A 23245-nucleotide genomic window follows, 5' to 3' on the forward strand; every position below is an offset into this window, starting at 1 on the left:
TCATTTATTTTCAATAAATAATATTTCGTTTTTTCTTTTGTGTGTGTGTGTGTGTGTGTGCGTGTGTTTTAATATTATTATAAATTTATTAGATGATAATATAAACGTTAAGGAAAATGACACTCACTTATTTGCACAAATCGATTAACTCCACTAAAATTGACGTAATCGTTTTATTACTCAATATTTATTAAAAAAAAAAAAAAAACAATGGTAGCTGCGGTTTTATACTAAGAGAAATTTATTCGAACGTTTTTGCTACCACGATCTAGTTGGATAAAAAAAAAAAACCATCACCACCACGTAATATGGCCATTTACAGTTACATGGTATATACGGTGTTGCAAATATTAATTTAACTAAAAATGTATTTCTCGTATAAATATGGATTATATATACGTAACACTAGACAATAGATAATTGATACGTTCTATAAATTGCAATTGGCCAATCAACGATGTCTCGAAATTCGAAACGAACCCCAAGCCAATAATATATAATATATGTGACGAGTAATAACGAATGTGGTTAATACATAAAATGAAGTATGTATCGATCAAATGTTGTACTTCGATAGTCAAATAATATCAAATTCTACAAGTGGATTTAATCGTTTTGATTCACGAGATACGATTCATATATTAATAACATTAATATTAAATAAATAATTAAATGAAAATTGATGTCATCCCTTAACGTGGATCAATATCATTCAAGTATTGAGTTACGCGAGTCAGTTTTCAAGTACCATCGCTACCTATGAGCCACCCATCTGCCTGCAAGATAAGGCGTGATGTCCCTCAATTCACGAACATCAGGTGCGGATGTGAACATTTCTCCTAAGATCGATGTTTTTCCTTTTCCCATTGGTTCCTCGAACTTTTTAATGATCTTCTCTACTGGTCTTTTAGCTGCTAATTCTTTGGTTTCAGCTTTCCTCGCTACAGAATTGGTTACTTTGTTCGTACAAACGGATGAATCCTTGAGTTCTGCCATTTTACTGATAACATCTATATGAGGCATTGATAAAGTATCCAATCTCAATGGTACTCGTGGTATCGGTGGTGATTCACCTCTGCGTCTTGTCCTACCTCTTCTAGATTCGTATCTTTTACGTAACCAACTTACATCCGAATATTCTTGAGGTTTCAAGGTTGTCTTACTTTGATCAATCTTCTTCAATACATTCCTAGCTAATTCCGGATCACTTTGAAATCTTTTAGGACTACCGATATGATATTTTTTTGACGAATTTAAATCCTCACAACTTGTTTCAAATCTGTTACACAACTTTTTCACGGTACCATTTTTAACCAATTTCAAATATGCACGCCAATATCTTTCAGGATCGGGCGATGAGCCACGTTGGAATATACTCTCGACACTGCACGATGATGAGTTAGAACGCGTCGTCGTACCACGACATGGACTGATGCTTTCTGGTCTCGAATCTCGTTCACGCTCCCATAAACAACGTTCAAGCGAGGAGCGTCGCGTGTCCTCTACTTCCGCAGGAAGTCCGCTGGTCTTGCCACGTTTCTTCCTCTCTATCGAACACCATGGTGTATTATCCTGATCGATCGATTCTTTCGACAATGACACCTTTTTTTTTCCTTCCTGTTTCTTTGATCCAACTATTACCTTACAAATATTCTCCTTACCTTTTATTTTGACCCCCGCTTCTTGACTTTCATCCTTTATTTTCATTTCAAAATCACCAAATTCTTCTTCAGACGTAACACATTCCCTTTTTTCAAATTCACCGAATTCTTGCAAATCTTCCGGTCTTCCTTCAAACGTTCTTTCCATGGATATTGATTTTGTACTACTATACGCTGGTACATTACTCGAATATCGTACCATTTCCGATTCACCGAACAATTCCTTTAAATCAGCGAAACTCTGTGACGAGGATAATCTTGAAATTTTAGATTTATCCGTAGTCTTCTTTGATTCATGTTGTTTCCCATCAATTTTTTCAAAGAATTCGATCTTTTTCGGTACATCCTCCATCTCGATGGTATTTCGTTTGATAACCGTTTTAACCGATGTGTCAGAACTCGTGCTATCCATTTCACTTCCCGATGTTGTTGAACATATTTTACTTTTAGTAATATTATTATTATCAATTTGAACGATAGACGATGATACTGGAGGTGGTGGTGGTGGTGGTGGTAGTTGTGGTGATGATGATGATGGCACTGTCTTTCTCGACCATTCTTCAAAAACATTTTCTACTTTTTCTTTCTCTTTCGTAATATCTTGCTCGTTCGATGCGAGAACCAATAAAAAATCGTTCTTTTCCTTTTTCGAATTATCCTCGTACGACACTTCCAAGGAGTAACACGTTCTAGGGGAAGTGTTTGTAACACTCGGTGCCGATGATAAATTTGGCGTACTACTAACATTCATCATATTCGAAGTAGTTTTCGCATTTGCCATGGCCGCTGCAATAGCACCACGTGTTTCCCTAGGTGCTATGGGTGCCGAGGATGATCTTTTACGAGTTACTTTATCCAAAACTTCTTTTCCAAGTGTCAAAGACAATCTTTTCTTTTCCAATTCCGTCATAAGTGTATTACCTACGAAATTATTGAATTCTGATCTGTCGATACTACTCTTTCCTCGACCTATCGAACCTCTCCTTTTTAAGCTCGAACTTTCCCTGTCGGAATATTTCAAAGTACTCGTAGATTCGTCAGGTGTTATCATAGAATGACACCTAACGTGTAAACCTTTACCATCTTCTTGAAAATCATCTACAACTATTTCATATTTGGAGGAAATCATCTCACATTTGTCATCTTTCTTGTTAGCTAAATGTTCCACGATGTTTGCTTGATCACGCCTAGACATTCGTGACTTTGTTTCTTCACTACCATAAATATCATTCAATTGATTCTTCAAAGCTGTCACTTGTTCGATCGTTAAACTACTCCAAAATTTTTTACTACAACCAAGATCCTTTTGCCAAGACGTTCTGTGATGTTCCGTATTTATTTGATCAAACTCACGTTTATTTTCATTTGCTTTCTTCTGCATGGTGTTAGCTACATTGACCACCGAATTACCACGCCATAAAGGTTTGTAAACGTCCTTTTTCGATGCTATTTCTCGTCTCTTTGATGAAACCAATGGGGTTTCCTCGTTTTCTAATTTTTCAAAATACTTCAAAATATTTTCCACCGAACGTTCTTTACATCTGAGACCACAATCACCACGCCATTTAAATTTATCAATGTCTTTGGTACTGAATAGAAAATCATTGTCTTTTTGTACGGCTTTCAACTTGCCGTAAAGTGAATTAAGTTCGCATTGAGCTTTTTCCTTCGATCTGATCTCCTTCCATCTGTCGTAATCTATGATCTCTTCGTTCTTCATTCTAGGTCTAAGATCTACGGATGATGACGAAGTGGTTCTTCTTTCAAGTTGTCCCATTCTTTCCAAACTGGAATAAAAATCGTACAAAGCTTTGTACTTGTCACCTCTGGTTCTCTTGTAATGCAATAATTCGAGAACGTATTGTTGATAATCATCGCGATCAATGGTTGACGATGGACACAATGAACCAATACTTTTAGCAATGGAATTACTCGAGCCCATGGAAGATAATTTTGTTCTCAAATCGTCAGCTTCACCTGCACTTCTTGCACGAAACTTTTTTTTCATCAAACTATCACGATTATCTTTGACTATCAAACTACGACGAGGTGTTGGTGGTCTGATAGGTGATGGTGTCGATGTTCGTGACCTTGTCGTTAATTCATCTTTCGATTTTTCCATATGCACTTTCAACGGTGGTTCACTCAAACTTCTTTCTTTGATGTTACCGTCTCGAATAAAATCTGGACTACGACCACGTTGCAGTGTCGTTGAAGAACCAAATTCATCGTCAACGCGTAATAGACTGTCAAATTTCATGACTTTTTGAAAAATAGAACGACCTGCCCAACTGACACCACATGGACTCGAACTTCTCGATGATAAACTGTCTCGATCGAAATTTTTAAATCTTGAGTTGGAAACTGGTCTCTTCTGTGACAAATAAAAGCTCAGTGATTTTAATGAAGGTTCAGATTTACTCGTTCTTCTTTCATTATTTTCAAGCATTTTCGTACGTTCGTAAACGAATGATTTTTTCTTATCAATTTGCGATGATACCGTAGGAGATGATGATACGTTTCTCAATAATAAATGTTGAAAAAATTGTGTTTCACTATTATCCTGATGCTTTTTTATCTCAGTCATAGTTAAACTATGTACACTAGAATTATTATCGTCCATTCGTTTGATTATTTTACATTTGTCAATTATATTTTTACCTTTTTTATCCATCCTTTTGTTAATCGTACCAACGTTACCTTTAATTCTTGAAATTTCTTTATCCTTTCGTAATTTCTTTTTATTATCAATTTTAGAAATATCCTTGTTTGTAATAATTTCTTCTTTACTATTATTATTATCAGATGATTTAACGATCACTCGAGATTTCTCTTTGGTTCTTTTCTTTTTATTATTATTATCAATAATTTCCATAGACGAGATAGATGAACCGACAGTTATGGGATGATTTTTTTCTAATCTTTGATTTTGAAATTTGAACAGGTGTCGTTGATTTGCGAGTAGATGAACTATTTTTAGATAATTGTGATTCACTTTTTCGACAAGAATCTTGACCCTTTGACGATATAGCTAATACAACCTTTAAAGCTTTATCTATTGTACCTTTTTCCTTATCAGTTATCGTATGAGTTGAATACAATGTTGTGGAACTCGTCACAAATCTTTCCGATGGTTGAATTTTTGTATTTTTAATATCTTTAGGTTTGAGAGATGACGATGAAATGTCGGCATAAGATCTGCTCAATCTTTTACAAGATTCTTCCTGTTCCTTTTTGGTAAGACGACTTCTTGGATTATCCTTTTTAAAAACCTGTGACGATGACGATGATGGTTCTTCTATTTCTTTCGAATCTGTCGATGTTCCAACACCTGTTGGTTTTTTCTTCGACAGTTCGGATTTAATTGACGATGAATGATTTTTAATTTTATCCAATGAAAGTCCCTTTCTCGTTGCGTTACTTTCCGACAAACTACGAGGATAATTGGTACGAATACTTTTATGAAAATTGGTTTTCGAAATTTTCGATCCTCTGTTAGAAATTGGATTTGATGATGATGATGATGATGGAACTTTTAAGATTTGTGAACTTTGACGTTCACGCGATTGTCGATGTTTTTCCAAATTATTACACAATCTTTCTCTCAAAATACGAATATCGGAAACTCTTTCTGGTGTGAAACACTGTGCGTGTCTTGAATTAGACGATTGATGATTATCATTATTCTCAATCGTAACGTTTTTGTAATAATTTTTCAACGTTTCGTTGTTCCTCGATGATTTTCTTCTAGGTGGGGAAGGTGGTCTTGAAAAAGTATTCCCTAATAATTGTGAATAATTCGATCTTGATTCCGATTGGTTATCAGTGTTTTTAACAGAAGTAGAGGAACAACTCGATCGATATTTGGAAATTCCTCTTTTCATGTTCGGATTATGAATGATCGTCGAACCCAATGACGGTGACGATCGTTTGTATTCGGAAAAAAATATCGACGAGGAAGATCCTTTGATTCCCAATGATGTCCTGTGATTCTTACGATGTACACGAATCCTTGTCAAGGTTGGTGAAATTGGAAAATATTCAATCTCCGAATCGTCTGTGGACAAAGTTTCGATCTTTGTTTGGTTTGTTTTTTTTTTTTTAATTACCTTTTTTTCTTTTTCTATAGGGTGCCCCTTATATACTTATCCAAAAAGCCATTTTTTATCACCGTTCACCAGAAGTTTGTGAGAAAAAAAAGTTCTTCATTGATATGCAAGCTTTGTTTTTGTTTTTTTTTGTTCGACATCATTTAGCGTGCCAAAATGTGAAAATTGGAAAATCCTCTCTTCTCCTTTTTTTTTTTTTTAATATTTCCTTATGTGCGTATTAAAAAATAAAGAGATAGAAATAGATAGAAATAGATTAGATTGATATAGTTATAAGGAAAATAAAAATGAAATAAGAGATTTAATCCTTTGAGTGTCAAATCATTTCATATTTATATAATAATTAATTCAAAACTAATTTAGAATTTTAAATTAATATTAATTTAATATTTTATATATTAAGAATACAAATTATTAAATATAATTTATTATTCAATTCTGATTAATAATAAATTATTCTGTTTCTACATAAATATTTTTTTAGATAAAAGTATTTAGCACTCGAAGAATTGAAAAGTGTGTAACACACCAATATCGATAAATACATTTTGCGTAATATAGCGGTGCTGTGTGTGACTATATATATATATATATATATATATATATTTTAATTTTTTTATTATTTTTTACAGCGTAATATAAAAAATGAGATATACAAACAAAATAAAAAATAACAAAAGATATAACGAGATCAAAAGTATGCGTACTAAGCTAAATCATTTTTTAGCGACATGCTGGAAACCAAAAAAAGAAAAATGTAAATCATGCTGATAACTGAGACTCGAATGATTATAATATACGTTTTGATTTTTATCATGCTTTCAAATATGAATTTTGAAAATTTGCAAATGGGGGAGGGGGGTATCACTTATATTCTTATATTTTTATATTTAAAAATGAATGTCAATGGTTTTCTAAATTGAAAATGATCACCTAGAATGAACAACACATGCATTCAATGCAATTAAACGATTGAAAATATTTAGCAAACATTAACGTTCTAGCAATAGCAAGACCAAATAAAAATATAATGCATGTTGTAATAATAATAATAGTACAAAATGCCAGCATGCCAGATTACACAGAGAAATGAAATGAGCTTCGTTGTTTCAAATACACATAACACATTCATTTAAAATATAATAAAACAAAAGAAAAAAAATCAGAATCAGCTAATTGAATATTTTTGATATGTGTGGTAACTCACCCTTTGGTCGTTCTGGGGCTGGTTTACGAAGACCATGTAATGGCACGTCACCACCACTTTGTACACTTTTGTAAGCCAATCTTTGTTCTAAGAGACTGAGTGGACTTATATCCTCTCGTCGTCGAAATACCAATGTTGAATCACTTTCGTATCCTGATTCCTTAAAAGCACTTTACAAAATAATAACAACAATAATAACATTAAAATATTTTCATATACGTTTGTTTGTTATATAATAAAAATATCAGAAAATGTATTATCTACACTTGTTTTTTCATTTTACGTGATTGACAATGTGAATTGTTGTTAATTATTAATTCATTGAAATATCAAATTAAAGTTGACTGTAATGATGATTATTATAAATCATTGATTAAATATATTTATTTATCTTTTGTAATAAAAATGTATATATACATTTTTTGATACAATTTTTTTAATTTTGTTTAAAATACTCACTGAGACATGTAAGGTTTTCCTGCTTGTTGTGCATTACGTTGATCGAACTGCTGAAATGAACAAAAAATATCAATCCAATTAATTTCATACGTTTTATTTCATTTTATTTTATTTTTTATATGTGTGTGTGTGTGTGTTTATTTTTTGTTCAACTTTCATTTAGAAACATATGCAGCTTGTTATAATAAACATGCCTTGTATATATTATATATATATATATTGAAATAATGCCTGTGGCATATATGAAAAATAGAAATTACGTGTACACACATACATATATGATGATTAATGATATAATATACATACACATTCATGTACTGTAGTATTACGTCGATATGCAATATATTATTATGCGGTATATTAATGCGCAGACATTAAACATTTAGTTTCATACAAGGCAGCACGTAGCAACATTGTAAATCGATTACATACATAAATAGAAAATCACGAATACATTATGGTATTATTTTCTACTGTATACATATATATATATATATATATATATATATGTATTATTTACATATGACCATAGAAAATATCAAATGGGTGTATATTTCCTCGAATCTTGATAATACCTTTTCCAAATAGTTTCTCTCATAAATTTTGTTTTCGTGTGTATATGTGAAAACATGCTAACCAACACATTCATACTAAATCGCATATAAAAGCACAGCTTGGAAGATACGAGTTAAAGGAATATAAAAGCGAACGAATTTTAGCGTTAACATTTTGTCAAAGGAAACTACACATAAAGAAAGTATAAAAAGGAAAAGGTGGAAGAAGAAACAACGATTTTCAACGAATGTTTAAATATCCAATCAAAATTTGATCCTAATTCTAACGAGAAAACTTAATCAACTTGTCCTTACGATTTAATGATTGTGAATTATTATTAATTATTAAAATTTATTTTGATGGCTTAGAAATGTAAGAAGAAATTAAATATTGACGAGAAATCTGAAGACTAATTCAAATTCAGACATTTATGGTAGAGGTCGGCAACCTGCGGCTCGCGAGCCACATGCGGCTCTTTTAAAAATCGTTCTGAATCGATTAACGAGGATTACACACCGATGAATAAATAGATTAGTTTTTTTTTTTTTTTTTTTTCTTGGTATCACAAAGCTTTATTTATGCGAGTATTATTTATTGTTGGCAAGACAAAATTTGGTGGCTCTTGAAATACTTGAAAATTTAGTAAATTGTAATTTGTCACTCTTCCAATTCAAAAAGGTTGCCGACCCCCTGATAATTGATTAGAAATTAATTAATAGTCAATTTTTAACCATATTGTTTAAATATTTGAAAGAAACAAAACCACTATGAATATCTAACATCAATTTCAACTAATTTTTCTTCTGTTGGTATGAGAAATGAAAGACATCAAAATAGAAATTACCGTCCTTATATCCAACAGTTTATCGACTCATACATAATGCAATGACCTCGACGACAATAAACTTCCAGTAATGACTTTTTAACCATGAAAGTATGCATCCATCTACGAGTAAACACGAAGAAAGAGAGATAGAGAAAAAAAATAAAGAAAGAGAGAGAGAGAGAGAGAGAGAGAGAAAAAAAGATAGAAGAAAAATAAGTTAGAAACGTCATCGTGCAAGTCTACTTGTCAATGACGTTGAAGCTTCTAACCCGTGAAACCGGCGCAGAAGATGCGCCCAGAAGGTTGGCGACGTTAACGGAAGAAGGTGTCGTTGGTGATGGTGATGGTAGCGTGAGATGATCAGTGCTGGAAATAGAAGTAGTAGTAGTAGTAGTAGCAGTAGCAGTGGCAGTAGAAGTAGAAGAAGTAGTAGTAGTAATAGTAGTAGTAACAACTGCAGTGGTATTGGTAGTGGTAGTAGCAGTGCTTGCAGTAGTAGTAGTAGTAGTAGTAGTAGTAGCAATAGCAGTAGTAGTAGAAGATGATGAAGAAGAAGGCGGTGGTACGCGTTGGTGATAATGATGATGGTGGAGATGATGGTTGTGATAACGGTGATGACGTTCATCGTTGTTGTCATCGTTTTCGTCTACCTCTCGATCACTGTTATGGATGTTGTTATTGTTGTTATTGTTATTATTATTATTCAATAGTTGATGATGCTGGTGATGATGATGATGATGATGATAATAGTGCTGCTGTTGCTGCTGTTGCTGGTTGTAGTGCTGTTGTTGTTGCTGCTGTTGATGATGATGAAGATGATGATGATGATGATGATGATTATTAGTGCGAGTGCCAATAGGAACGATCGTTCGAAGTAAGCTGGAACGATCGACGTTTTGAGGTGAAGAAGAACGCCGAGAACAACGATCCGGTAATACGAAGCTCTTCGATCTTCCATCCAACATGCTGCCAGTAGCTGCATGCCAACAACAATCGTTGCTTCTTTCCAATGGTCGGATAATACGATCCTCGATTGGCCTAGCATTGATCGTTGCTGTTGTATCCTCATCCTCGAATTGTTTCATCGATTTGCCGATACGATCAAGAACAATCTTCGAACGATGTTGCTGCTGCTGCTGATGCTGATGCTGTTGCTGTTGTTGTTGTTGCTGACGCAGAAGTACATGCTGACGAGTAGATTCAGACTCTCCATGCTTGATCGGCCTTGAGGAAAGGATCCTCGGGCCGATCTCGAGCTGACTTTTCGAGCCACATAGCCAAGGTTCTCTTACGTTCTGACTAGGTTCCGGTCTGTAGGAAAGGCTCAACACACGTTGTTGACTTGGACGTCCACAAGCACCAACGACGTGACCCTTTGGATAATTCTCCTGAAGACATCCGTTTTCGTCCAGCCACTGTCCGATCGTCGCGATTAACGGTTATGGTAGTGGTTGTGGTTGTGGTTGTGGTGGTTTTGGTAATAATGGTAATGGTGGTAAATAGAATGGTATTTATCATAAGGATTAGGAAAAAGCGATCCGAAAGCGAAATGTGGTTACTTTACGAGCGGACATAACACCAAATTAATTTACACGCATGTCAACATTACAATCGTGATATATATATATATATATGCATAGATAGTGAACTATATACACATATATAGAAATATCCGAGATAATTAATATCCTAAATTCAAAATGGGGTGGATTAGGAATCAATTGATTTCCATGAGAAGATCCATAATCGAATGAGATTAATTTTTGGTTTTGTTTGTTTGTTTGTTTGTTTATTTCCTAACAGATGATAAGAGATGGAATAATCGTGCACAATGAAATCAGGTGCATAGTTGATATCAAAGATGAAAAGATTAATCGTAAAATATACTTCAAATCGAATCTACCAAAAATATGCATTTTTTATTCTTATTAAACACTTTGTATTAATAATTCTTTTTATTTTTTTTTGCAGTTAGTAAATAAAAAGCTAGTAAAAAATAAATATACTACTTTAATATCTTGAATTCAAAGATTGTTGTTCGATCGTTAAAGCAAGCAGAGTGCTTTTGCTTTCAAGTTAGATAACACAGACGAGATAATGGAATAACTTGAACTCCAATAAAAGGTTGAAATCTCTTTTATATGAGATTTCCTTTTATTCAACAAGAACACTCAGTTCTTAAGGGTATTATCACTCTCGTTATGTATTCAATATACAAAAAGTAATGTGAATAGAAAGAGAGAGAGAGAGAGAGAGAGAGAAAGAAAGATAGGAAAAATAATAGCAAGAATAAAAACCCCATAAGGAAAATAGATGGGAGTGTTATAAAGTGAATAGGCCTTACATAATTTGTCTTAAGTATAAAAATGGCGTACCCCGTCAAATATGTCCATGACCTCGTCCCACCACTAGAAACATAGAATTAATTACAGCATTAAACTATGCGTTAATGTCTATTGAGAGTTATGTATACATTTAGAGAAATCAAAAGTTATAATAATAATAATAATAATAATAATAATAATATGTTATATGTGTGTATCTGTGTGTGTGTATAAAGTTTCTCAGTCTAGTTTTCATCTAATTATCAAATCCAAATTGAGAATAATTTAGAAACTTCAAGTATAACATACACCACGTATTTCTAGTAAGATAAACTTGGTCATTTTGAAATGGCATAAGGCAGGGGTCGGCAACCTGCGGCTCGCGAGCCACATGCGGCTCTTTAGATGTGAAACTGCGGCTCTTTAGTTCCAAAAAAAAACATTTAAAAATCTATTTTAATAGATAGAAAATTATTTATCGTTGGCAAGACAAAATTTGGTGTCTCTTTAAAAACTTTGAAATTTATTAAATTGTAATTTTTGACTTTTCCGACTCAAAAAGGTTGCCAACCCCTGCCATAAGGTAAACGATATTGCACGTGTGGTATCCCACATATACGAAATTGCCTCAACCCCTTTTTTTTTAACATCATAGATGTAAACTAGATAAGAGTGTGTGTGTGTGGGTGTGTTTTGAACATAGGATTTACTACAAGCGACGCTACCAAAGCTAAACCAAACACAAGGTATAATATACGTAATAGAAAGTTTCCTTAAAGATTATGTGAAATGTTCTTTTGTGTACCTTATTTATTGTTTGTTTGTACCATATTAATTAAATAAACGCAATGTTTTTTGCCTTGACAAATAAACAAAAATAGTGAAAGAGATAGATAGATAGATAGATAGAGAGATAGTGAGAGAGAGAGAGAGAGAAAGACAAAATGAAAATCAAGTTCGCACAGTTAGACGAATTGAAATGCTAAATAAAATAAAAGCTCTCAATAATATTATTAAATGTTGTAAATTTATGAAATGAGCATATTTTGTATAGTTACTCGTTTCACATTTTTCAATCGTTACCTTCCTCGTAGTCCGCGTGACAGAAGTTGGCTAGAAGCAAAGCCATTTGAAACGATCATGTTCCAGCAATATCATTTTTCTATCGTGTGAATATTTTTTTTCATTCGATTTTTCCTAGTATTAGTAATAGTAGTAGTAGTAGTAGTAGTTGTACGTACCATTTAAGATCGTAAGTTAAAAGGTGTAATATTTAACGAAATCAAACATTCGTGAGAATTATATTTGAAATGAAATATTATTTCAAATTATCCTAACAAGTAGTTGGATACCTCATTTAATTTGCAAAACGTAAAATTGATTTGGGTTTTTAATTCATTCGTGCGCCATTAAACATTTTCCACACATTTGGAAAATTCGATGAATGATTAACGATCAAAAAAAAAAAAAAATATGATGGTGGTTATTTTATTTTATTTTCTTTTTTACGTACTTCTTTTGCCTCCTTATCGGCGATAGATGATCGTCCTGGTTCGTAATCCTCGATTCGTCCTGGCTGATTTTTGTAAACGTCCGAAGAATATTTCAATGCTCCATTTCTATAAAAAAAAAAAGAAAAATGTGCGTTCGAGAGAATGAAACGAAGAAGTAGGATAATTTATTATATAATATTATTAATGTTAAATAATTATAAAAATGTGCGCCTGTGTGTATGCAACCCTCCATACACAGTTTGAAAAATGTTGCTTGCAAGCGCCACCTGTTGGGACGGCATTATTTTTCACACCAAACTGTTCATACACGCGTGTATGACGGGGTGCCTATCTTTCGGGCAGTAAAAAAATTCCGTTCCAATAGATGTCGCTCGCAAGCAACATTTTCAAAGTGTGTCTGGAGGGTTGCATACCTACAGGCGCGCATTTTTATATAATTATTAAATATTAAATAAATAATTTCAAAAAGAAAAAAAAGATACAAACGTGAACACAATGGATGACAATGACCATTAAAAAATAATCATTGAAATGATGGTTGTTCCGATGAAAGAAGATTTTGTTTCTGATGAAAGGAGTTTTGTTTGCAAAAAAAGAAAAAAAAAAAAAAGAAAAAGAAAAGAATGGAAAGACCACTCACTTTCTGGGCATAGTCGAGGTAGAAAAATCATTTTCTTTGCCTTTCAGCCGACGACGGCTATCAAAAGTAGCTGATCGATCTGTGTAACCACGTGGTTCGGGTTCGCTCAAATATCCCGAGCTGCTAATACCAGATCCATATCTTCCTCCTGGAAAAAAACAAAAATAAATTCTAATGTTAGAGAAAAATATTTGAAATTCATTTCCTCTTTTTTTTTTTTTTACAACACTTTGAGTGCCAAATTCATTTTACCAGTTGCAGTTATGTTTAAAACTTGATTATTTTCAATACGAATTATTTTTTTCGAAAAAAAAAAAAAAAAGAAAACACGGCACTCAAAGTGTTTTTAATAAAAAAACACTTTTATTATTTCCACTTCCATCACCATGAATTGTGAAGAACCATCTGTCTTGGTTTGTCTTTGATAAATGAACGTCAATCCTTAACCATTGTATACGCTCAAATGAACGTTATCGTTACTCTGTCGTGTAATTTAATCAAAAAATATATGTTTGTGTGTGAGTGTGTGTATGTATATAGATCATAGAGTTAGTAAAGCACCTGCAGGATACAATGCAAATGAAATAGGTATGTCATTATGGGCATCGTCTCGTTAAACTCACATCGGAAATAAAGGACAATTTATAAAAGCTTATTCGTCATTAACACTTGTTAGAACCAGGATGTTAGGTAAGATAGTAGTTCAATATAATATAGTAGCGAAACGCATTTAACATAAATTATTTATTGTTATTTTCACGCACGAGCGATTAGATTTGTTAAGACTATAATAATAATAATAATAATAATAATAACAATAACAATAATAAAAATAAAAATCATCATCATCATCATCATCATAATAATAATTATTGTCTTCTGTTACGCAATAATTCCATTCATCCAAACAAACGACGTAAATTACTTTCGTTCACGCAAAGTTTATTTACATCGAAGCAACGATGTTAATCAAAAGTTATTAATTATTCGTATTTGTTTTTTTTTTTTTTTATTAAAATATGCTTTTCTGAGGAGGAAGATATTCACCTCTTCTGGATTTATAACGGATGGTAATGTAGTCGTCTGAAAATCAAAAGATGAAAACAAAAATGTGGTAATCTATTCAAAGATGATTTCATTAAATTTATAATTATTGACACAAACAATAATTCTTCTTAAATTGAATAATGTTTGAATTAAACAACGATACAACAATTGCCTACCGTCTTTTTCAGCACGATGAAGTGAATCGTACATTTTCTTATACCACTTGGTCTGATTGTTCTCCTTGACTTCCTAAAAAATCGATTTGATACTTCGTAATTTATAATATTACGTTAATTAGAAAACTTGTGTACAACGAGTGTGTCTATGTAATAAATAAAATTGAAGAAAATTGATCTATTAGACAACGTACCTGTATCAACATTTTATTTATTGATACTTAAACTACAGTGTTAAAAAGCATCCTATTATTATTACATTGATATCCATTTAATATTAATCACATTGAATTTGTAAATTGTGTCAAACTTACCGATCTTAGAACGAGAGGAATACCCTCTTTAGTAGTAGGCCCAATACCTTCGAACTTTCTCGGACCCAAATCGGCCATTTTTTTCGGTGGTTCGTTCTCTGATTCTGGCTCACTTTCGTATTCTTTCTTCACGGTGTAGACTAACGAAACATTTATTGATTTCACAAGCAATAAACGATCGTGAATTCGCGCGCGATTAGTTTAAAACAAAAACAACAAAAAATCCCCGTGAAAATATGACGAATGACGATGGACGATGTGAACGAGATGAACCTATTATCCTTTGTTGTTTAAATCAAATCGACTTCAAGTGGTCAAAGATGTAAAATGGTATTTAAATACAAACGATAGTGGGGGGGAACAAATATTTGGAAATTGATGAAAAACTTCAAGGAGAAAAATAAATCATGCGAAAGTAACATGAACAAATGACATTGAATGAAATTATTATAAAAAAAAAAATATATTATTCATTAAATAAACTTACTTATTTCTCCTGGACTAATCAAAGGTTTCTTCTCATCGTTATGACCAGCCCTGGGTGGTTCACTTTCTTCGATATACGCTGCACCCTTTGGCAATTGTCCTTCTAAAGTTTCAAACAACAACAACAACAACAAAAATCAATACTCGAATAATCGATATTTTAATGTTTTCATTGAAATAATATAAAGTAGATTAAAATATAATACGAATTTTAAAGATTGATATATTTATTTGAATAAAACGTAGGTATATATATATATATATATATATATATATATATATATATATATATATATATCTGTTTTCAAACCTCGAGCTTTTTGTAGAAGCGTGATAGTTGGATTTTGTGCTCTTGGTAATCTTGGTGTAGAAGCTAGCGTGTTCAAGCCTTGAGATGGTGCAGAATGAGAGTTAACAATGCGAGACGTAGTTGATATGCTACTTTGTGAAAAGCTGCTCTCCGTGGTAATCTCTTTCTTTTCTTCCTCGTTTTTCCAAGGGGGAGAAGCTTCCTCCTCGGTCTGCAAACAAAAACGGAATATTGATTTAAAATAACTTAACTCTAACAATTTATTCAAATATTCTACATTGATTATTTTTTTTTATTTTTCAATGTGAAAACTTCTTTAGAATGTTTCATCTGTAAGATTTAATCTACGAGAGAATGATATAAAATATTTCTATTTTATATGTGTGTGTGTGTGTGTTTGTGTTTGTGTGCAACTACGTACTACGAAACGTAGTAATTATTTAATAAATGAATTATTTATAAAAACATTACGCCTGTACGAATGCAACCCTCCGGACACACTTTGAAAATGTTGCTTTTGCGAGTCACATTTGTTGGAATGGAATTTTTTTCCTGCCCGAAAGATAGGCAACACGTCATACACGCGTGTATGAACAGTTTGATCTGCAAAAAAATGCCGTCCCAGCAGATGGCGCTCGCAAGCAACATTTTCAAAGTGTGTCTGAAGGGTTGCATAACTACAGGCGCACAATTTTTATAATTATTAAATAAATAATTAGAAAAAAAGAAGTAAAAATAATATAATAAATAATATTAAATAATGATTTGTCGTTTATTCAAATATAAATTTAAGAAACATACCTCTTCTGACTTTTTCTTTCTGCTTAAAATTGGACTTTCGAATTGTACAGGACGAAACTCTTTCCTCTCTGGCACAGGACTCGTTCCTGCGCTGGATGGGGTCCAGACTGGCGGTATTCCACCATCTTTTTGCGAATCCTTTGTACGATCTGGACTTGGTTCTTTTGGCGGTGCTGGTGGTTCACTTCCTGGCGACCAAATTCCTATCGACAAAGTCCAAATATTTTCTTCAACGTTTCTTCTTACATCCCTTTTCTTAAATTGTACTTCACACACACTTTGTATTTATTGTTAATTTAGTTTTCGTTTGAATGCATATATATATACATAAATTGTTAATATTATTATTGATGTAGGAAAAAATGTGAAATTAGTCAAATTAGTATTGTGAATCTAAAAAAAGAAAAATAAGATAAGCACAATGGAAGGAAGGTCCTTGCACCAAAGCGAATATTGCGAATATTAAATGTGCCAGAACATGTGGATTCTACATTTCAGTTTGTGCCAAAAGTAACGTATGTAATATATATATATATTTAATATGTATGTACAAGAGAGCAGCACTAATCTTGGCTCGAGTAGCGTTATTATATAAAGGACCATTTCTTTCTTTTTTTCTTTTTTCTTTTTTTCTCCTCCTTTCTTTTTCCTTATTCGATTGCGTAAACTCGTATTACGAGGAAGAGGAACCCGGAAATGAACTATTCTGTTATTTTTTTTTTGCTCATCAATTCTCATTTTTTTTTTTGTTTTTTTCATTTACTTTATAACCTCGTTACTTTTGGAATACAGGTCGCCTATACACGTTTCTAGTTGAATAGGGCAAAAGCATGAATGCATATATTTGTGTTGGTGTGTATGTGTGTTTGTATTTTTGTATGTAAACATGTGTGTATTTGAGAGAGAAAGAGAGAGAGAGAGAGAGAAAAAGATGTTATCGTCTTTGTAATAAAAAGTTTTCAATTCGTGTTATTAGTCATAACGGTGAACACGTGGTTCTTGCAACGACACAACAGGAAACGAATAAGAGTAGTGGTAAGAGTGTGTGTGGCTTAATGTAAGATGTAAAATTAGAAACGAGTAAGCACTGTTAATAATTATTATTATTATGACAGTTTTAAATAATGAATTTTGAGATGGTAGCATTTTTTTTTATTTATTTTTTTTTTTTGAAAAGTAAACACAACCAGTTTGCAGTAGTAATATTCTACTTACCCCATCGATATTTAATCGATTTATCGTGTTATATATTATCAATTGACATACACAATCATTCACGAATCGTATGATAATTAGAATATTATTTCAAAAAACAAAAAAAACAAAAAAAAGATAAATAATATCATTTGAACAACAGATCGTGCAAATAACGCATTAATGAATCCCATTCATTTATCTTGATAATCGATATTGAATAATTTACGTTAGTATCGTACTATCAAATATTCTCATTAACACGTTCACGCCGGCGCGTACCACCGGTGGCCCGCGCTAGACTGTCCCATCGGGCGGCGTGTACCACCAGTGGCTCGCGCTAGACTATCCCATCGGGCGGCGTGTACCACCAGTGGCTCGCGCTAGACTATCCCATCGGGCGGCGTGTACCACCAATGGCTCGCGCTAAACTGTCCCATCGGGCGGTGCGTACCACCGGTGGTCCACCTTGGTCCAGGTTTGAACAAGCAAAAATCACGTGCCGCCAGATGAAACGCATCTTAGATTCGAGTGCCGCCCTACAGGACAGACACTGAAAATCGGCGCCGGCGTCAACGTATTAAATATCGGGGCCCCGTCTAATTGGACGTTTTTACGTGCTACGAAAAAAAACATTTAGAATGGAAAAGAAAAACATCATCATCGTCATTAATTTAGCCGTTCATTCGCACAAGTTTACCTGGTTTCGTTGGTAAAGTGGTGGCTTTAAACGTTGGGGCGAACATAACGTTCTCTGTAAAAGCAGCAAACAATTTTTTTTCTTTTTTTCGTTTCATATTAATTTTAATTTAAATATATTTTTAGTTGATTAATATTCTCGCGAAATAAAGGATTTTTTTCATTTTTTATTATAAAGTATAATAAATATCAAGTCGAGTGATAAATAACTGTCCGTTTTTTATGAGACAAAGAATGGCGTTTCTGCGACTGATAAGTGCAAGACACCTTTCATGGAGTTTATTTTTTTTTTACACTCTTTGCAATAAGAGTGATAATTTAAGATAATTTAATAAAAACTGCAATAATTCAGCATGGAAAGAATATCTACTATATAATTGTGTAATTGTACTGTATAATTGTGTTTAAGAGAAGATTAATATATAAAAGATATATTATATATAAATTAATTCTATTAACAAAAAATATATATATATAAAAGATAAATTAATCTTGTAATATTACAAATATAATAAAAGATATTTCAATGGAAAGTAAACACATATTACGAGATGTAATACCTTAAAACAAGTAAAAATCAAAACCTTGAATTTGCAATCTCACCAATCTCACCAACTAACATTTTCAAGACGAGATCAATTGAATAAAATTTACAATATAATTCAACATGAAAAGAAGAATACTATATAATTGTAGATACTTATAAGATAAAAAAGAGAAAAATACGATACCAAAGATATTCATATCGGCAATTTGCTATCATTTTGTTTCCACGGTTAAGGTTACAAGAGTAGATAGGTAAAGAAAGAAAGAAAGAAAGAAAAGAAAAGAAAGAGAGAAGCCCACTCTCATAAAAAGAAATTTTTTCCTTTTTTCTATTTTTTTTAACTCAACTTTTCCATCGTCGTTGGAAATGTCTGAAAGGCTCCTTAAGTAGTTTCCTTGACGAAGCCAACGAGGTTCATTAATACAGAACCGTGCTTGCCGGGTTTGTGAAAGGTAGTAGAAGAAAGAAAAAACACGAATGAGTGGTGAAGAAAGAGAAAAGGGTGGATGAAAAGAGGTGGATGACTGAAAGAAAGTCAAAGAAAGAGAGAAAGAGAAAGTGTGAGAGATAAAGAGAATCAGAGAGAGACAGAGAGAGAGAGAGAGAGAGAGAGACAAGAATAACAAGAAGACGAAATAAACAAAAAAAAACAAACAGAAAACGAGACGTGAAACGTTTCTCTCTCTCTCTCTGTCTCTGTCTCTCTCTCTGTTTCTGTCTCTCTCTCTGTCTCTGTCTCTGTCTTTCTCTCTCATTTTTTCAGAACTATCATCACCTAACAAGGTCGACATGTAACCACGGAAAATTTGGTAAGACCATTCACGCTTTTACAAACACATTCACACACACACACACACACACACAGATCTACCAGGAAGAGAGATGTATACAAAGAAGGTACATACATACACGCACACATATACCAAATTGATGTTACGTTCTTTACAAACGATTCTCAGAATAGATTGGCTTGTCAAGCACGTTGCAGCAGCAGCAGCAGCAGCACCAAACACGTTGGGGGTTTGCAACGTACACGTTCGTATACGTATGCACATATGTGCATATGTGCATATGTGCATATACTGCTGACCGATCAACTCTTGATCGGTGATCGGAAACTCTCACTCTCTCGTCTCAGCATGATCGCCACTCCAGCATTTCGTGGCCTTCTCTGATCTAATTATAATTTACAACACGAGGAGGAGGAGAAACGAAAATTTATGTTCCCTACACGTACATTAATTGTGTGTGTGTGTGTGTGTGTAGTTGTGTAGGTTGTATATATATGAATGATATATTAACATTGACTAATACTCGTTTATAAATACGTAATTTGATATAATTTTAATCTCGTTGATTTTATTATTATTATTATTATTATTATTGTTTATTCATTATAATATCACGATTAGATTATGCTTTTAATTTTCATTGAATATATTTGAAGTAAGATAGGAAAGATAATGGATAGACCGTGTAAGGATTATCGGAAAACTCATTTAACTCGATAATTAATATAAGAACGAAATGTGTGATAATAATTAAACTTGATAAACAAATAGAATATCAACCAAAGTAACTAGAAATAATTTACTTGTGTTCTCTAGATTATATTTCGTGCTCAACGAGCTTAAGGGCTCGTTTTCGTATAATCTTCGTTGAAAACGTTTTAACGATTTTACGAAATTTCACTTTTAATAAAAGAAAAAAATCATTATAATAAGCAGCATCGATTAAATAAAATAAAATGTCAATTGATTTGTCAGGGTGTATCCAATCGTTTGATTTTCTTTTTTTAATTTCGTTGCTGTTGTTGTTGTTTTTTTTTTTTTAATTTAATTTAATGGATCACTCACTTTTTTCCAACATAATGAAGATCGTTTATCTTTTCTTCTTTTTTTTTTGTTTATTTATTTAATATTTATTACAAAAATGGGAAACGATCATGCACGAGCACGAACGCGGTTTAATCAAAGTTTCATAGCGTTTGAAAAAGACGCTAGGAAAGCACGAAAGATGATCGTAGACTAAACCTAGAACACCACCACCATCACCACCACCACCACCACCACCACGACTATGACGACGACACTTGGCAAAAACCTAAAACACTAGCTCTAGTCGTTTTCCCTTTACCGACGTTTACTACGCCGACGTCGACGCCAAACCTTCGACGCCGGCGTCGATGATAGCCAGACTTTTCAAAACCCTACCTCCTACTCCCATCATTTCTATGATTTTGTATTGTTTTTGTTCTTTTTTTTTTGTATTAGTTCACTTTGTATCTCTGAGTCTATAAATCTTCACGTGTTTGATAAATAAATTGTTTATAATATTAATTTCAATGATAAATTATATTGTTGAGTTTCAATATAAAATTTGAAATCTATTGGTTTGTGTATTTTATTAAATTGTTTTTTTAATTATATGTTGCAAAAAATTCTATGGGAATTTATAATCTTTTCATATTGTATTAAATCTATTTGTTATATTATATATTTATTTAATTTATTTCTTTATTTTATATATAATAAATAAAAATATATTAATGTATGCATAAATATATAATAAACATATTATTAATTTATTTATTATTATTATTATTATTATTATTATTATATTATATATTTAATAAAAAAATTTAATATTTCGTTATATTATATATTTAATTTAATTAATTTATTTTTTTTTATTATTTATTTGAATAATTTTGTATTGTAATTAATTGTCTATCAAATTATTTCAATCATATTTTACGAATTACCAATAAGAATAATTAAATATATTTAAATATATAATTAATTAATTTTCCAATGAACAATTATTCTTAATTATTATTATTATTATTATTATTATTATTATTATATTTGTAATTAATTTTCTATTAAATTATTTGAATCATATTTTACGAATAACTAAATGAATTTAAATAAATAATTAATTAATTTTCCACTTCGAACGATTATTCTTTAATTATTATTATTATTATTATATAACAATCTCATAGAATATTTGTAATGAACTGAACAAAAATAAATTCCAACCCCCCCCCTCACCCTATCGATGTTTATGAATCAAAAAAAAAAATCGAAGCTTAGAATTCATCAAATAGAAGAGAGAATATGTGAAAATATTGTCCGAGAGATTGGAAAATGTTTTCTCATAGAAATAGAACGAAAAAGATATAAGAGAATTTGCAGTGCAAAGGAAAAGACCTGAGGAGGATGAGGATGAGGATGAGGAGGAGGTGGAGAGAAGAAGGAGGATGTGAAAAATCTCAGTCGTCTTAGTGAATTGAATTCTCGACGGAAGATTTTTTACCTAAATTCAACGTTCCAATGGAAAATATGAAGCTTTTTAGATTTACCAACTTCTACTTTTGCTAATACATTCATCCTATTTCATTATATGCAGTTATTTTTTTTTGTACTGTATATTTTAATCTGAAACGTTTAATACAAATAAATACAAATACACAAAGAAAATATCAATGATAAATACTTGACCAAACAATTTACTAATGATAATTATGAACATTGTGATCGAATGAAGAAGTACATGCAAATTAGTGAGGTAACATTTAGAAAAAACAAAACAAAAAAAAACCAAAACCAAAACGCACCTTGACCAAGAAGAAATCCTTTGCCGATAACCAAAGCTTTGTCGATTTCGTGCAGCAGATCGTTTTCATTGTATTTATCACCTCCACCGATAAAATAAGTGCCAAGTGTTTTATCTAAAAAGCGTGCATCATGTTGTGTGGAAAAAAAAAAAAGACAAGCAACAACGAAAAAAGGGAAGCAATAATCGTAATTAAAATATGATTAGAAAATGTGACGTTGATCTTCGAATTTGTTAGATCGAGTGAAATGATGATTTTAATTGAAAATGTCGTTGATCTTTTCGAATTGTTATCTCGATCGAGTGACATGATTTTCATGTTTTTTTTTTTTTTTAATGAAATTCATAATAAACGGCATCATCTTTTATTTGAGCTCAGTAGAATCTAAATTAACGATTGATATTTTGGATACTCTTACGACATAATAGAAAATAATCAAAATACAAATAGAGACAGATGATGGGAGTGTTATTTCATCGCTTATACGTAAAAAGATTCACGAGAGGAATATTTCGGTGGCAAGATAAGCACCTTTTAAAGAGCGAATTCATTTTCTTCTCAATAGTACAACCATTTTGCCCACTTTATCCTGTTCCATTTCGCGAGCTTGAAAAGCTTCCGAGAGAAAAAAGAAAGAGCGAGCGAGCGAGAGAGAGAGAAAGAGAGAGATATGGAATAAATCTTACGTCTCTTAAAAGAAACATAAAACGCGAATGTTAACAACATTTTCAACCATTTATTCTATAGAATAATA

At 32.2% G+C, this 23245-nt stretch overlaps 1 protein-coding gene across 1 annotated transcript in view; it reads right to left on the bottom strand.

Moving 5' to 3' along the window:
- CAP (Cbl-associated protein) overlaps nucleotides 1–23245 on the bottom strand; it is a 74604-nt gene that overhangs the window by 11849 nt on the left and 39510 nt on the right. The window contains 15 exon segments of the mRNA XM_089172998.1: nucleotides 758–4525; nucleotides 4527–5718; nucleotides 6978–7147; nucleotides 7437–7486; nucleotides 10110–10232; nucleotides 11193–11225; nucleotides 12655–12760; nucleotides 13296–13443; nucleotides 14343–14378; nucleotides 14519–14591; nucleotides 14833–14972; nucleotides 15320–15421; nucleotides 15629–15839; nucleotides 16430–16632; nucleotides 18324–18377. Coding sequence (XP_089029124.1) covers nucleotides 758–4525; nucleotides 4527–5718; nucleotides 6978–7147; nucleotides 7437–7486; nucleotides 10110–10232; nucleotides 11193–11225; nucleotides 12655–12760; nucleotides 13296–13443; nucleotides 14343–14378; nucleotides 14519–14591; nucleotides 14833–14972; nucleotides 15320–15421; nucleotides 15629–15839; nucleotides 16430–16632; nucleotides 18324–18377 — 6409 coding nt within the window.

The sequence above is a fragment of the Polistes dominula genome, unplaced genomic scaffold (assembly GCF_049000335.1).
Source record: "Polistes dominula isolate Pdom_NZ unplaced genomic scaffold, Pdom_raw_medaka contig_22, whole genome shotgun sequence".
NCBI lineage: Eukaryota > Metazoa > Arthropoda > Insecta > Hymenoptera > Vespidae > Polistes > Polistes dominula.